The sequence below is a fragment of the Meles meles genome, chromosome 2, assembly GCF_922984935.1.
Source record: "Meles meles chromosome 2, mMelMel3.1 paternal haplotype, whole genome shotgun sequence".
NCBI lineage: Eukaryota > Metazoa > Chordata > Mammalia > Carnivora > Mustelidae > Meles > Meles meles.
In genome coordinates this window covers 67,023,023-67,037,973 of record NC_060067.1, presented here as the reverse complement: position 1 = coordinate 67,037,973, position 14,951 = coordinate 67,023,023, and the positions used below count along the sequence as shown (strand labels likewise).

At 54.3% G+C, this 14,951-nt stretch overlaps 1 protein-coding gene across 2 annotated transcripts in view; it reads right to left on the bottom strand.

Annotated features, from left to right (window-relative positions):
• Window positions 1-2,216: 2,216 nt before the first annotated feature.
• The window catches only part of HTRA3 (HtrA serine peptidase 3), a 29,218-nt gene continuing 16,483 nt past the window's right edge, over window positions 2,217-14,951 (bottom strand). Inside the window, exons 5-9 of one of the 2 annotated variants that reach the window (XM_045986227.1) lie at window positions 14,695-14,727; window positions 13,304-13,418; window positions 6,325-6,373; window positions 4,674-4,769; window positions 2,217-3,323 (exon numbers count right to left, since the gene is read on the bottom strand). In XM_045986227.1, coding sequence (XP_045842183.1) covers window positions 3,158-3,323; window positions 4,674-4,769; window positions 6,325-6,373; window positions 13,304-13,418; window positions 14,695-14,727 — 459 coding nt within the window. In that variant the 3' untranslated portion in view covers window positions 2,217-3,157. Of the gene's footprint in view, window positions 3,324-4,673; window positions 4,770-6,324; window positions 6,374-11,378; window positions 12,127-13,303; window positions 13,419-14,694; window positions 14,728-14,951 lie in introns of those variants that run through there. The other variant, XM_045986232.1, reaches the window with a different exon arrangement.

The window sequence follows — 14,951 nt, the reverse complement described above, 5'->3', positions numbered from 1 at the left end:
GTCCTGTCCTTCCTGGATTCTAGGTCTTTACAGGGGCCCCCGAGACTGGAACGGATGCTTCTTTCTGAGGGCCCTGCCCTTGTCAGCACCCCGTTTATAGCTCCCAGGACAGAGAGTGGAGGGGTGGCCTATAAACCCAGCCACCGGGGCTTGCGTCAGGAGCCTCAAGGTTGCACAACAGCTCTCGGCAGCTGGCAGGTTCTGGAAAAGTTGTTTTTCGCTGGGTGCAGCCAGAGGAGCATCAGGGAAGTCGGCTTCTCCCAGCTGGGGGGTGGGAGCAGGCAGGGCAGGGTGGCTGGTGGAGGACAGAGGCTTGAACACCACCGAGCCCAATCCCACTGCTGCAGGCCCCACATCGGGGGAGGGCACCTTCCTTCCCAGGGAGCCGCAGGCATACGCCTCCCTGGGTGCAGAAGCCTAGAGCTGGAGTCCCCAACACAGGCCAGCCAGAAAGGGCAAAGCCAAGACCACAGCCCAGGCCTGGCTGACTCCTGAGCTCAGAGACCCCCACATCCCACTTCCCACTTCCCAGATGGATAATCTGAGACTAGAGGGGATGGCCCTGGTCATCCACGGGGCTGATGGCAGCGAGTGAGAGGATGTGAAGTGACATTTTGGGGCACATTGGGCGCCAGACCCTGAGTCAGGAGCTTTTATGTGACTTTTAATTTAGTGTTGACTACAGCAAAGCAGGTGCCTTCTGGTCGAGCCCCTCTCTTCTCCGGGCAGTGGCCACCCCCTTGCTGGGCTCTGCTCCTGCCCCCTTTCTTTCCTTCCCCTCCAGACTCAAGGATTTCAGGGTGGCAGCAGTGGGGGAGGGGTGAGGCTGCCACTGATGCCCTCGGAGGCCGTTTTCAAGGAGCCCAGTCCATCCCAGGTGCAGACCTTGGAGCCAAGGGCCTGAAATGCCCGAGATCCCCAACAGCCGGGGACATTGGTGCCCTGCCTGCGACCCACCCCCCTGCCACCTGCAAGGGACAGTTGTGGGCTCGCCATCCGCAGTAGCTTGGGTGCCCGCGGCCCTCTGCCCCCCAGTCTGAGGGTTTTCCCCAGCACGGCACATGGTGGCTAAGTCTCTTGCAGGCCAGCTGGGTGCCAGGACCTCACTCTCCCCACAGCAGACCCGAGGCCTCATGGTGGCCTGGGTGTGGGGAGGAGTGCTCAGTGCACGTGGTAATCGGAGCCCAAGGATTGCGAAACTGGGGTGTTTCCCCACAGCACGGTGTCCTCATTAAAAGCTGCTTGTGACAATTCCTGGTCCTTTCCCGGGTGTGGATGCCACGTGCCCTTTGGTCTGATTCTCCCCATCTCGCTGGCCAGCCACGGGGCACACACGCAGCCTCACCGATGCCTGGTATGCCCATCTCCAGGGATGTCCCGTGAGTCCCTCCAGGTACCATACGGAATTCTCGCTGCTGCCACGCAAGTTGAGGCCACCTTCCAAAACTGCCCTGTGGTGGGCCCATTTAAACCTGGACCTGTCAAGCCTCAGGCTCTCAGAGTGTGGAAGGACGTGAAGACCGGCAATTGTCCACCCCTCCCTAAGGGGAAGGTGGCCAGTGGTCACATGGCTGCCCGGAGGCTCACTGGGGACAGACCCTGTCACCCTGAGAGGCTTAGATCAGGGAGTTCTCTATCTTCCTGGACTTGAGGGTCTAGAACCCAGGCCTGGACCCCTTCCTCTCAGATCAGCTGGGTGGCCCTCATCCTTACCCTGGGGCCCCCACTAGCCTCTCTGGGGTGGGAGGCTTGCCCTGGGCAAGTCAGAACTCTCAGTGCCCCCTGCTCCCGGCTGGGTCCTAGGCAATCCGCTTTGTCTCTTCCTGCCTTATTTCCCCATCGCTGGGTGAGGTGACCTGGAGCAGACACAGAGGAGCTTTGGGGGACAAGGAGCGTGGCTTAGCTGGGGCTCTCGGCAAGCCGGGCACCCTTCCAAGTACCCCGCCCCTCTCGCCTTGGGGGCGGCGTTATCCGTGTCCTGTCTACACCTGCAAGAGGACAAGGCCAGGGCAGGAAAGCAACTTGCCTGAGACCACAGACCAGGAGTAGGTGGGGGAGCTGGCCCGATGCCCCTGTGCTCAGGGTGGTTTCCCCGGCCCTCGGCTGGCTGGTGTGTCAGTTCTCCATTCAAGAGAAGCTGTGGCTGGCAGGGGTGGTCTTCCCAGAGCACCCCTGTTGGCTAAGGACCATGTGCTTGTAAACTTTAATTTCCATACAGTAGAGAAACATACAGTACAAGCAACATGGGGAATCCATTGTACAGCAAAGCTCACATGTACATCTTGACACACACGTGCCCCCCTGCCGCTCTAGGGGTGATTCCGTGAGTCCACGGCCCTGCGCAGAATGGCATGGGGAGGCCAAGCCGGCTCAGTCCTTGCAACCCCACCCCCGTCAGTAGGCTTCCTCTGCCCAGCGTCCCCTGGTCACCTCTGGGGGGGACAAGTGGCCTTCCAGACAGTGTCAGACACTCTGCTCCTGGCCAGTCTCTGTCCCACCTCAGAAGGTGACATCACCAGTCGCAGGGCTTGGCTGGGAAGCCAGGGGTCATGGCCTCAGGGCCTGCTCTGAGCCAGCTGCCCACATTTGATTCCCCAAGGTGGCCAGACACGGCGGCCCTCCAGGGATGTGGATGCCACAACCCTGGTCATTCCGTGTGATGGGCACCATGGAATCTGGGGCAGGGGCTGGGAGGCCTTCCAAGGGGAGAATGGGTTGGGGCACTGATCTGAGCAGGAGACTCAGAGGGGAGGGGAGGGTAGGAGCAGGTTGGGCATTTAGACAGAGGTTGGACAGGTGTAAAGGCAGGGCCGTAGAAGGGAGGCTGGGACCTGTGGGGACCTCCAGAGGAATGTTCGAGATATCCTGGACACTTGGAAGGTGGCCCTCAGGAGGATCTGTACGAGGGGGACATCCGGCTGCCCCGTGGTACTGTGATCTGGAAGCCAACCTTCCCGAAGGCTGAGGTGGGTCCCTGGCCAAACCCTGCCTGTGGCTCTGCCCCTGGACAGCCAGGAGGAGGCCACCAGCTCTGTTGAGGACCGTCTGTGGTCCTTCGTCCTGACCCTGTGGGAGGCAGCATCTCTGGATGGGACTTCTGGGCTGGCACCTGTCCCAGGCTGCAGGCTCTGGCACTCAGCGACGTGAGGTCCCATGCTCACAGGACCACTTCTGGCGCGATGCTGAACAGGAGGTCATCATTGCCCCTCCGCACCTCCAGCAGCAGAGGGGACTCGGTCAGGACAGCCTCCTGCAGCTCGCTCGAGTCCGACAGAGGGCGCCCGTTGACCTTGACGATGATGTCGCCATCTTGGATTCCCCCTCTGCCAACGGAGAGACCCCCAGTCACGGCACATCCCTGCGAGGCCCAGACCCTGCTCAGGGGACAATCTGATCGAGCAGGAGCAGTTTAAGAAAAATCATTTCAATAGGTAAGAATAGCATCCTGACTGCAAGGTGTTTATACCAGACGGAAACCGATGTCCTACCATAGGCTAGTGCTTTGTAAGCCTACTTCTTCTCTACATTATGAGGGCTGGGTTCAAGTTCTGGCTGCAGTCTTTTTGGCTGGGCTGCTGCAGGCCAGGCCTTGGCCCCTTTGAGCCTCAGTTTCCACCTCTACAGTCCCATGTGGGAACACGCTGCAGATTCCGAGGTCCAGGCTGCAGCGAGGGCTGACTCATTAGGCAACCTCGGTTGGCAGCGGCCACCCTTGCCACTGAGCCCACCTTCCTGACTCTTAAGGAAGCCTGCCTGTGATCCCTCCCCATAATGCTGAAACCCTGAATAAGGGGACTGAGTTTGGTGGCTATTCATTGGCTTCACAGACCTATGTTTCAACAACTCTACTGCAGGCCAGCTGTGGACTGAGCACCTGTGCTCCTGGGTCCGCCTCTCCCCATACAACCTCTGACGCGACACCACAGAAAACAGGAAGAGGGGTCCTGCTTGGTGGAAGGGGCCCTGCGGGGCTGGAGGCTGGCCTGCCTGGCTCTTCTCTACCCCACACCCTGCCCTCGCCCTTCATAGACCCCCAAGCACGACTTCCAGCTCCGGGGATCTCCGTGTAGACTGCTGACTAAATGCAGCTCACCCACCATCCAGACACAGAGCTGGGGCCTGGATCAGCTGTACAAGCATGAGGCACCTGCACTTCATGGGCTGCCTCAGCTCATGGTGCTGCAGTCAGTCAGCTGTTCTCTGGTAGCCGGCGGTTTCAAAGAACATGGTGCTTTGTCTCATTTGATCTTGACAAAGCCTCCTCAGCGGAGGAAGAGTAGGCCAAACTGTGCCCATTTTGCAGATGGAGAAACAGGCCCAGGGAGACCCAGGTGGGCCCACTGAGCTGGTGGGAGTTGGGCTGGATTGGGGTTTGAGCTCTGGGGGGTGGGGGGGCGCTCTTCACTACTCTGTCTTTCAAGACCCAAAGGAAAGGACATGGTGGGCTAAAGAAGGGCACTGCCAATTCTCTAAGGGGGTACATCATCTCTCCAGTTTGCCCCTGGCTTAGGCGACAGACCAGAATCCCACCTGCCACTTCCATGCCATGTCATGTGCTTGGGTGGGGCTCAAGGTCACGCAAGGTCACTGAAGCGGGCCCACCCTAGGCCTCATGCCCACGCAATCCTACCCTCCTCCTGTCCAGCGTCCCTGCTTCCCACAGGACGGCCTACCTCTGAGAAGGTGAGTTTGGGACAACCTCTTGCACATAAATCCCACTGCTGACCGATGGGAAGTCTGGATTGCTGGCCTTTAGTTCTTCCACCAAACTGAAAAAGAAGTTTCACAATGAATGCACTTTTTCTGAGCCTCTAAGCTAACTCTATGGCACAAAACTCTGCTGTTCTTCCCCCAACCACCCAGGCCAGAAGAGGCATCTCCTTTGGACCCTGACACTGCTCTGTCCTACCACTGACCACTCTGAGTTGTCACTTGTTCTTCTCAGTGTTGCCCACTTGACATGGGCTCCTCAAGAGAAAGTTTACTGAAGATGGTTGATTAGAAGTGTGGATGGGGAGGGTGTTGGATAGATGGGGTGGGTGGGAGGAGGGATGAGAAAGAAAGAAAGAAAGGTAGAAGAATGGATGAACCAATGGATGGATGGAAAGAAAGATGGGTGGATGGATGGATGGACGGATGGTGTGATGGATGGATAGACAGATGGTGTGATGGGTGAATGGATGAAAAGAAAGAAAGAAAGAACACATTTAATAGAAAGGTTGGTATATTGGCCTGGATTACAAATGGCTGTCAGATTTAATTTCTAGATTAAGAGTTGATGAAATGGGAAGAATGATCATTTTAGGGACTGTATAGTTTTGAGGGTATAATCAATTGAGCATGCCTTAGTTCTCCCCACAGCACACAGTGCTCCTGCTCCTTCTCCAAATCCTTGGACTTGACTTGGCAAATTTTTCTCGCCTTGCTTCCCTTCCTTCTCCCTCTTTCTCCTTTCCCTCACACACTCCAACCTCTATTTTACTATCAGTGTTTCCAGCTACCCACTCTGCTACAGATGTGATACCAATGAGTAGGACACAGTTCTCACTCCCAAGGAGTTCAGATTCAAAGTGGAGAGGGGCAGGGCACAACAAGTAATTCCATCCCCTGGGACCAGTGAAATGCTTGGAAAGGAAGCACAGCTATACAGGGAGGGGAAAGGTGGTACTCCTCCCACTTGAGTTTCAAGGGGAGTAGAACAGTGTTCCCCCAAAATTCGGGTCCACCGAGAACCTCAGAATGTGACTTTGTGTAGAAATACGGTCTTTAAAGTTCTATTGGTTATGGATATCTAAGTAGTGTCATCCTGACTTAGGGTGGGACCTAAATCCAAGAACTGGTGTTTTTATAAGAGAAAGAGGCCACGTGTGGATGATTGGGGTGATATGGCTACAAGCCAAGAAACACCTGGAACCCCCAGAAGCGGGGATAGGCAAGGGAGGACTCTCCCCACAGAGCTTCCAGTGGGAGCACAGACCTCTTGATGCCCTGATTTTGGACCACTAGCTTCCAGAAAGTCAAGAGAATGGATTCCTATTGTCTGAAGCCACCAAGTCCGTGGTAATTTGTTATGGCAGCCACAAAGGCTTGCTTCCTAGAGGAAGGGGCACCTGAATGGAGTCCTGAGGGAACTGAGGGAACCTATTAGACAAAGTGGGGAAAGGCATTGCAGGCAGAGGGCTGGCCTGAGCAGAAGCTTGGGAATCTGAGTGTGTCTGGCCCACAGGAACACCTGTAGGCAGCTGGGCATAGCTGGGAGGGGTCTGGGAGGAGAGGGGAAGGATGAGGGTGGATGGGCACAGGGCTGCATCCTCAGACACTCACTTCGATGTGATGGTCCGCATCCGTATGCCAATGAATCGCTTCTTCCAATCTGGGAACAAAACATGACAGGACCCTGTTAGAGTCACTATGAAAGCCTCTGCCCTCCCTGAGGGGTTAGTTGGGTGGGAAACTTCCCCCAGGAGCAAAAAGCAGCAGGATCCTTCCCATGTGGTCACAGGCATAGAACCGTCTCTGTCCTCCGGGCTGCTGTTGAGGGGCTCAGAGATGTCCTGCCTAGTCCTGCTCACCCTTGCCACAGGCCCCATGCAACCACAGCAGCTCCCACAGCTGCTCTGCCACTGAACCCCACACCCAAACCCCAGCAGCCAGTGGAGCTCTCCTCTCCAGCCTCCATCTCGCATTTCTCCCCACATTTGCCTGTTCAGATATGAACGTGTTACCTTCTCCTGCCTTCCCCATAAATGAGAACATTAGCAATAATGCCCAGTGAGCACTGGCCATGTGCCAAGCCCTCCAGTTGGGAGACTTAAACACACAACTTCCCAAGACGGCAGCTCTATCCCCTTGGCTCTGCCAGCCTGTGACTTAGGAGGTGTCTCAGCCCCAGAAATAATATTTACCTATTTGGAACCATAAAACAAGTCTCAACACAATTAAAATGGCTTATCATAAAAATATGCTCTTTGACCACAATGAAATTAAAGTAGAAATCAGTAATAGAAGGGTATCTAGAAAATTTCCAATAATTTAGAAATGAAATAACACACTTCTGAATACCTCATCTTCAAAGAAGAAATCAAAAAGGAAATTAGAAAGTATTTAAAACTATATAAAAATGAGAAAACAACATATCAACATTTGTGAGGTGCAGATAAAGCAGTACATGGGTGAAATTAATAGTACCAGAATGCCAATATCAGAGAAGAAGAAAGGTCTCACATCACTGATTTCAGCTTTCACCATAAGAACTAGAAAGAGGAGACTGAATGAACCCAGTGTAAGCAGAAGAAAGGGAATAATAAAGACTAGAAATCAATGAGATAGAAAAAAAATTCAAAACAGAAAACAAATGAAGGGCAGAAACTTATTCTTGGAGATCAATAAAACCAATAAGGTTTCAGCCAGACTGATCAGCCAAAAGAAGAAAAAAGAAAAAGACAAGACAATTATCCATATCAGGATCAGGCATGGGAGAAGAGACATCACCACAGAGCCTACGGTATTGCAAGGGTAAGAAGATGTCATTATGAACAACTGGATGCCATTATGAACATTTAACAACTCAGATAAAATGCACACATTTCTTGAATTTTCCAAACTGCCAAACCTCACTCAAGAAGAAGCAGATAACCACAGAAGCCCCATCTCTATTTTGTAGTTAAAAATCTTCCCATAAAGAAAACGTCAGGGCCATGTGGTCCCACTGGAGAACTCTCCCTAATGTTTAGGAAAGAAATAATATCAGCTCTGCAGAAACTCTTCTGGAAAACTGAAAATGAGTGAATACTTCTGTGATGTTGTGATTTATAATAAGAAATATGTGTTTTGGTTTTCATTTATGGTTCCCAGCAATGGCCCCTAAAAACTTCTGTAATCCCCTGTGACAAGCACTCTGGGGACATCTTTTTGCTCCCAGCCCCTGAAATAGCCTCATGGTGATAAATATGCAAAGGGTGTCTTCTGTTACTCATACCACAAGCCCCTTTCAACCGCTCCTGAGTGTATGTTACCGAGGTGATTTTGAGAAGAACTTAAGGTTGGGGCTGGTTGCCAGGAAGGCTACAATGTGATTAGGGGGTCAAACTTTCAGCCCCAATCTCCATGCCACCTCTAGGGAGAGGTGAGGAGCTGGAGGTGAGCATAATCACAAATGGCAGTTATTGAACCAATCATGCCTACACAGTGAAGCCTCCATACAACCCCAAGAGGGAGAGTCAGAGAGCTTTTAGGTTGGTGGACATGGAGGTGCTCTTTGTCCTTTCCCGGACATACTGTGTACATCTCTCCTATTGTTCTTGAATTCTACCTCTTTACACACAAACTGACAATCTAGAAAGTAAACTGTTTTTCTGAGCTGTGTGAGCTGCTCCAGCAAATGATCAAAACCAAGGAGGGGGCTTTGGGAACCCCACATCTCCAGCTGGTGGGCCAGAAGCACAGCTGACAGGCTGGACTTGTGATTGGCATCTGAAGTGGGGGGCGGTTTTGTGCAAACTTAACCATGGGTTCTGACACCCTCTCCATGTAGGCAGTGTCAGACTTGGGTGAAATGGAAGGGCAGACTGTTGGTGCAGGGGATCCCCTTGCATTTGGTCACCAGGATGTCAGAAGTGAAGCTGTGTCATAGCAGAGAACTGAGGACAGACAAGAGGCACAGGAGGGGTGTTCTTCCTAAAAACTACCCAACCATCATCCTGTACCCAAAACTTCGAGAGAATACTAGACCAACACCCCTCATGAAGATGGCTGCAAAAAACCCTTAGACATTTTCAGCAAATCAAATCCAGCAATATATACTAAGGATAATGCGTCACGATGGGGGAGATTTATCCCAGGAATGCAAGGATGGTTTAACATTCAAAAATCAGCCAATGCAATTCACATTAACAGACTACAAAGGAAAGCCGTCATCTCAAAAGGTGGGGAAAAGTGTCTGACAAAATCTTCTAACCCCATCTGTTTCTAGGAAAAACTATGAATTCAAGGAGACTTTTCCCATCTGATGAAGGACACCTTCAAGAGATGTTGAGTGAGCATCCTACTTGTGGGTAAGAGTCTCGAGACTTCTCCCCCAAGGGCAAGAAGGACACCAGGCATCCACTCTCACCACCTTCCTATTCAGTATCTTAGGAAAACTCCAGCCAGGCAAGAACAAAAGAAAAGGCATCCAGACTGGAAAGAAAGATGCAAAAATCTTTCTGTGCACAGACTGCAGAACCATCTGTGTGCAAAATCTGATAGAACCCATAGGAATTCCTACCAGCATAAGCTGTCAAGGTCATGGGATCTCTTATGATTAATTGACATACGAAAATCAACTTTACTTGTATTTCCTGGTAACGAACAATTGGAAATTGAACTTTAACACTGAACAACTGAAACAATTGAAATTGAAATCAGGAATTGACAAGCTGATTCTAAAATCCATTTGGAAACGCAAAACCAAAACAATGTTGGAGGCGGGACAAAGCGGGAGAACTGATGTCACCTGACCTGAAAACACATTCAGGACAGACAGACAAATGGGACAGAAAGGGCTCATTTTACTTTCGACAAAGGGATAAAGCAATTCAGTGAAGAAAAACGCATGATGTTGGAATTGACTCTCCAAGGCAGGGGAAAAAAAAAAGGAGAACTTTGATTCATACTTCACACTTAAAAAATTAGTTCAAAATGCATCATTGCCCTAATGTGAAGACCTCAGAAAGTAAACTGCTAGAAGAAAACGTAGAAGACAGTCCTGACCTTTGGCTAGCAAAGATTTCTTAGATACAATTCCACACACATTAAAAAAAGTTGGCAAAGGAGACTTCATAGAAATTGACAAAACACCCCTCTTTGAAGGTGCCATCAGGAGAATGAAAAGTTAAGCAGCAGGAGGAGACCTTCAGCTCGTCTCTCTGACAAAGTCTCCCACCCAGAATGCATCTGAACCCTTCTCAAAACCTGGGAAGAACACAAGCAACTCAACTTTTTAAAGTGGGCAAAAGATCTCAACTGACATTTCTGCACAGGAGATCGATGGTCGGGATCCATGGCCCTGAGTGAGAGAGGCCAGCGGAGGTTGGGGTGGGAGGGGAGGGGAAGCTGCCTGCTGGCGGCTCTGCTGGGTTGGTGTCTCTGATGTCTACCCCCAGCAGGTGCAGTCCCTGGACAGTTCCCAGCAGAGATGGGCCCATGGTCTGCCCTATATTTTGAAAGGACCCCTAGGCTGGGAAGGGTCTTTGGGGCAAAGGCAGCTGCGTCCTGGTGCAGCACTCCGCGATGGAGCCAGGCTGGAGATGGGAATCTGGGAGTCACTCCCTAGACAGCATTTTCATCCACAGGTGGGTTGAGGTCCTCAGAAGTAGGAAAAAGACCTGGGCAGAAGTCTCGGTGCTGGCCCCTTGTTAGCATTGCCCAGAGCCCCAAGGTCACGTTTCAGAACAGGAAGGAGCCCGAGTTTCCGGTGCTTGTGCGTGAGCAGCACCCTGGCTGGGCAGAGGTGCAGCTCCCTGTGAGGCAGAGGCCATCCTTTTAGGGTCCTTGGTTGGAAGCCCACTGTGCACCCCTGAGCCTGTGGATGTGGCTTCTCCAGAAACCCCTGGGTGGTGGAGCTGGGGCAGGGTGGCCTGGTGGAGTTTCTGGGTCAGCAACCTACCATCTTCTCCTTCACGGGGAGATCACTGAAAGGTGGAGGGTCCTGCACGCTGGGCTGGGAACCTGGAGGTGGTGGGCTAGGGGGCCTGACTTTGTTTCCTGCTCCACATGCTAGGGAACCACTCTGGTGTGAGGCAACAAAGCCAGTGAATGCTTAGCACTGGTCCCGACCACTGGGCTGGGGCGAGCTGAGATCAGGAGATCCTCTGACACCTTGGAGAAGGGACAGTGGACTTTCAAGCATGGGTGCTGTCCCCTCACACCCCTGCTCTGGCTGCTCCCTCCTGGTCCAGGGGAAACAATCTCGCCTGCAGGTGTCCCCAGTCTGCCCGATCCTGGAGGCCAGGGAATGTGCCTTCCAGTGCCTCCCTGCAGCTCTCCTTGGGTGCACAGGCCACAGAGACCCCCAGGGCAGGAGACGAGTGATGTTTCCACTCCCCAGGTTGGATTGGGACCTCACCGTTCACAGAGGGCCTAACATCCATAACCACCCAGCCTCACTGACCCAAACACCCCCGGGGGTGATCCCCCAAGCCCTCCTGGAGCCTGAAGCTGAGGTTCCCTTGGACCAGCATGGTGTCCCCTCTCCCCTTCAGAGACCCCCAGAGCCCTCTGTGCCTCATAGCCCTATACAGGAACAAGAAACCCCCCTTAATGTCTCCTTGGTTTAACTTGAGGATGCCTTGTTTTAAAGAACTTTAGATTAACCTGGTTTAAGTATTTTGATGATTTTATTAAGACAAAACAGCAGAAGTGAACACCAACTTCAGAAGGGCTTTAAATTATAGATTCAGTTGTCCTGCTAAGATTTGTGGGGCTCTCTGATCAATCCACATGTCCCGGGGGAGGAGACAGCTCTGGGGACAGGGGCTGAGTCTCCCAGGGTGTCTGGGGTGAGGTGGGCACTGACAGGGAGAGTCTCTGCCCAACAAAGGAACGGGCCCTGCTGGCCCCTGGTGGGTTCTGAGAGGGGAGAGGAAGTGAGGCAAGAAGCCAGGGGATGCTATCATCCGATTTCTAACAGTCACCCAACAGCTCAGTCTGTACAAAAGGCAGATCCACCAATTTCCTGGAAGGCAGCCAAAGTCAAGGGCACCCTTCTGGGGGAGGATAACTACACTAGAAAAGCTCAGTTATTAGAGAAAGCACCAAGGCTATGACAGGTCGGAAGGTGCAACCCTGGGTGAAGTTCTGAGCTTCCTAGCAGCCAAGGAGAAAAGATGTGGGGTTAGACGCCCCTCCCCCACCCGTCCAAGAGAAGAAACGTTCAGCTTCCGCAGGGAAGACTGGCTCTCCAGGCCATCTTCACATGAGGGACACCGACGAGCCCAATGGAGTCCTCAACAGGGGTTCTTCGCATGACCAGTCCTCACGGCACTGGTCTTGGCTGCACTGGGATCCGTGTGCTTGGCTGGTGGGATCCTGGAGGATCGGGCAAGCATGCAGAAGCCCCCTGCTCTCAGTGAACTGCTGGTGAGGGGGCTGGGAGAAGACACGGAAGCAATCGGAAGGTGGAACTAGTGGAGTGGCCCAGGCCTGGACACTGGCCAGGTGGGCACGGGAGACCAAACCGTGGGAGGGAGACATTCACTTGGGCTAAAATGACAGGCGGGAAAGTGGAGGGCACCAGGAAAGCTCCTGAGATCAGGAGACATAGGACCCTCCTCTGGAAGGCAGCTGTGACCACCAACCTTAAGAAGGTGATGGGCAGGCCCTCACTGGGGAGTCAGCCGTGCCTGGCCTACGCCTCCCTCAGGCGGGTGCTCATGGCCATCCAGGCCTGGCTAGGGAGAGCCGGACATCCCTACGTGGACAGGGAGATGGGGCTGAGTGGAAGATGCTTTCCAAGGATTGGGGGCTTGGGCTTCACTCCCCTGGAGGAGAGACTGTCCTCCTGGACAGGCTGCATGACCAGCAGGCTGAAAGGGGGAGTCCTAGGGGATGAGCAGAGGGGAGGGAGGTAGGAAGGAAGGAGGAAGGGACGATGGGTGAGTGGCTGGTAGAAGGGTGGGTAAAAGGGCAGATGGGTAGATAGGTGGGTGGGTGTATGCGTGGATAGAAGGAAATGTGGGTTGATAGGTGGATGGATGGATGGATGGAAGGAAGGAAGGAAGGAGAGAGGGTGAGAGGGAGGGAAAGAAGGGAGGAGGGAGAGGGAAGGAGGGAGGGAAGGAAGGGAGAGAGGGAGGGAGGGAGGAAAGTAAGAGAGGAAAGGGAGAGAGGGAAGAAGGAGAGAGAGTGGGAAGAAAGGAAGGAAGGAAGGAAGGGAGGAAGGAGGAAAGGAAGAAGGGAAGGGAGGGAGGAGAGAGAAGGGGGAAGGAAGGGAGGAGGGAGAGAAGGAGGGAGGGAGGGAAGGAAGGAAGGGAGGGAGGGAGGAAGGAAGAAAGGACACACCAGTTCTGTCTGCAGCAGCCCAGAGAAGTGGAGCCTGGTGGCCCAAGCCACTAGAGGTGGGAGGTGGGTGGGAGACTCCCCACCCCCTTCACCCCTAGAAAGGGAGCATCAGGAGTGACAGAGGTGCACGGGACCAAGAGGTAAGGGGAGGAAGACAGAGGTCACAGCTGAGAGGTATGGGGTTCTGGGGACTTCAAGATGGGCATGGGGTGGGCAGGGAAGGAAGGGGTCCCCAGCCTCAGCAACCCCCAGAGCAGCACTCTACCTTTGACGTGCTTATCCTGGAACTCTGCGAGGAAGCGCGTGATGCGGTCCGAGGGGATGGCGAAGGAGATGCCGGCTGCCACCTTGAGTGTGTTGATGCCAATGACCTCACCATCCTGGGCGGGGAGGTCAGAGGAGCGGTCACCCCGGAGCCTGAGTACCGAGTACCACGTCCACCCCCAGCTCCCAGGGCCGAGCTGGTCATCAGTGCCCCTGGAGGAGGGGCTCCCAGGTCACTGCTGAAGCTGTTCTGGAAAGCCCTCTGGGGTTCACCTCACTTCTCCCTCCAAACCTGGCCCGTCCTCTCCCCAGCTCAGTGAACTCGCCGTCTGCCCCCTAAGCAGTGCCCACGGAGGAGGACACCCCCAACCCAGGGAGGGCATGATAAGGCCTCTGGGACTGGAGCTTCTCTCACCCATCCTTCTAGAAGTGGGGCTGGGGGCATGTGGCCAGGGCAGCTTCCCAGCCCTCTGCCCTCTCTGTCCCCCAGGAACTGGCCTCCCACCCCACACCTGCCTTGCACCCCTTCAAGGTCACAGACTGGGTCACTAGACACAGCCTGGTGTGCACCCGTTTTCCGGCCTCCAGCATGATGTCCAGGCACAGAGAACACCCGTGCTGGGGCTGTGGTTCCCGCCGAGCGCCTGCAGGCCGCTGGGGGACAGGGCGAAGCACCCTCTGAGCCCTCCCGCTCCTGCTGTGCCTTCTCCCCAGACTCGCTTTCTCCTGCATGTCCCTTCTCCATGGCCCAGATGAAGTGCTCCTGCCTCCAGGAAGCCCTCCCTACCTGGGTTCCTGCAGAGTCCCCTCATTGTTCCGCATGTCATGCGGGCATGCTCACGTCTGACACGCTGCAGCATGGACGGGAGCTCCCGGCGGTGGGGGATGGCACACGAGATTTCGGGGCCCCAGGAGCTGAACGGATTTCTGACCTGAACTTCTGGTTTATTCTAGAAATCTCACCTGGGATGAGAATGAGCCTGACCTGGCACCCAGGATGGGCATGGGATCATTGGTGGGGGGACCCAAGGGGATTGGGAAAGGACAAGGATACCCCTTAGTGCACACATAAATGCAAGGATGGGGGACCCAGAACAGTGAGCAGCCCTGAGCCGTGTGTCCCCTGCCCCAGGTCCTTGCCAAGCCCGTGGCCCCTGCTTGGCTGCTGTTCTGGGTCATCCTCCTTCCTTGGGCAGTTCAGCTGCTCTGGGGGCCCCAGGGGGCCAGGGCAGCATGTGCTTAGGGACACGTCCTCCTCCCGGGCCTCCAGCCCAGCCGTCCGGTGTGCAGATTCAAGGCCCATCTTTAGAGTTCCATCCCTGCCTCGACGCTGTGCTGTCATGTGAGCAGAGGCCCAGAAAAATAGAGGCTTCTGCCCTTGGGCACACTTACCAGGTTCACCAGTGGTCCCCCGGAGTTCCCGTACTGCAAAGGGAGGAAACTTGATGTGAGCTGAGCCCTGAGCCCACTCGAGGGTCCCTGAAGCTCTGTCTTCCGACCCTCATTCCAACCGGCACGGAGATCGGTCGTGGAATTTCACCCCCAATGGCAGGGAAAGGCCTCACTTCACCCCCATTTCACAGGTAAGGGAGCTGAGGCCCCAGAGGCCACACAGACGGCTGTGGAGTGACCCGTGCGCCCTGCACAGA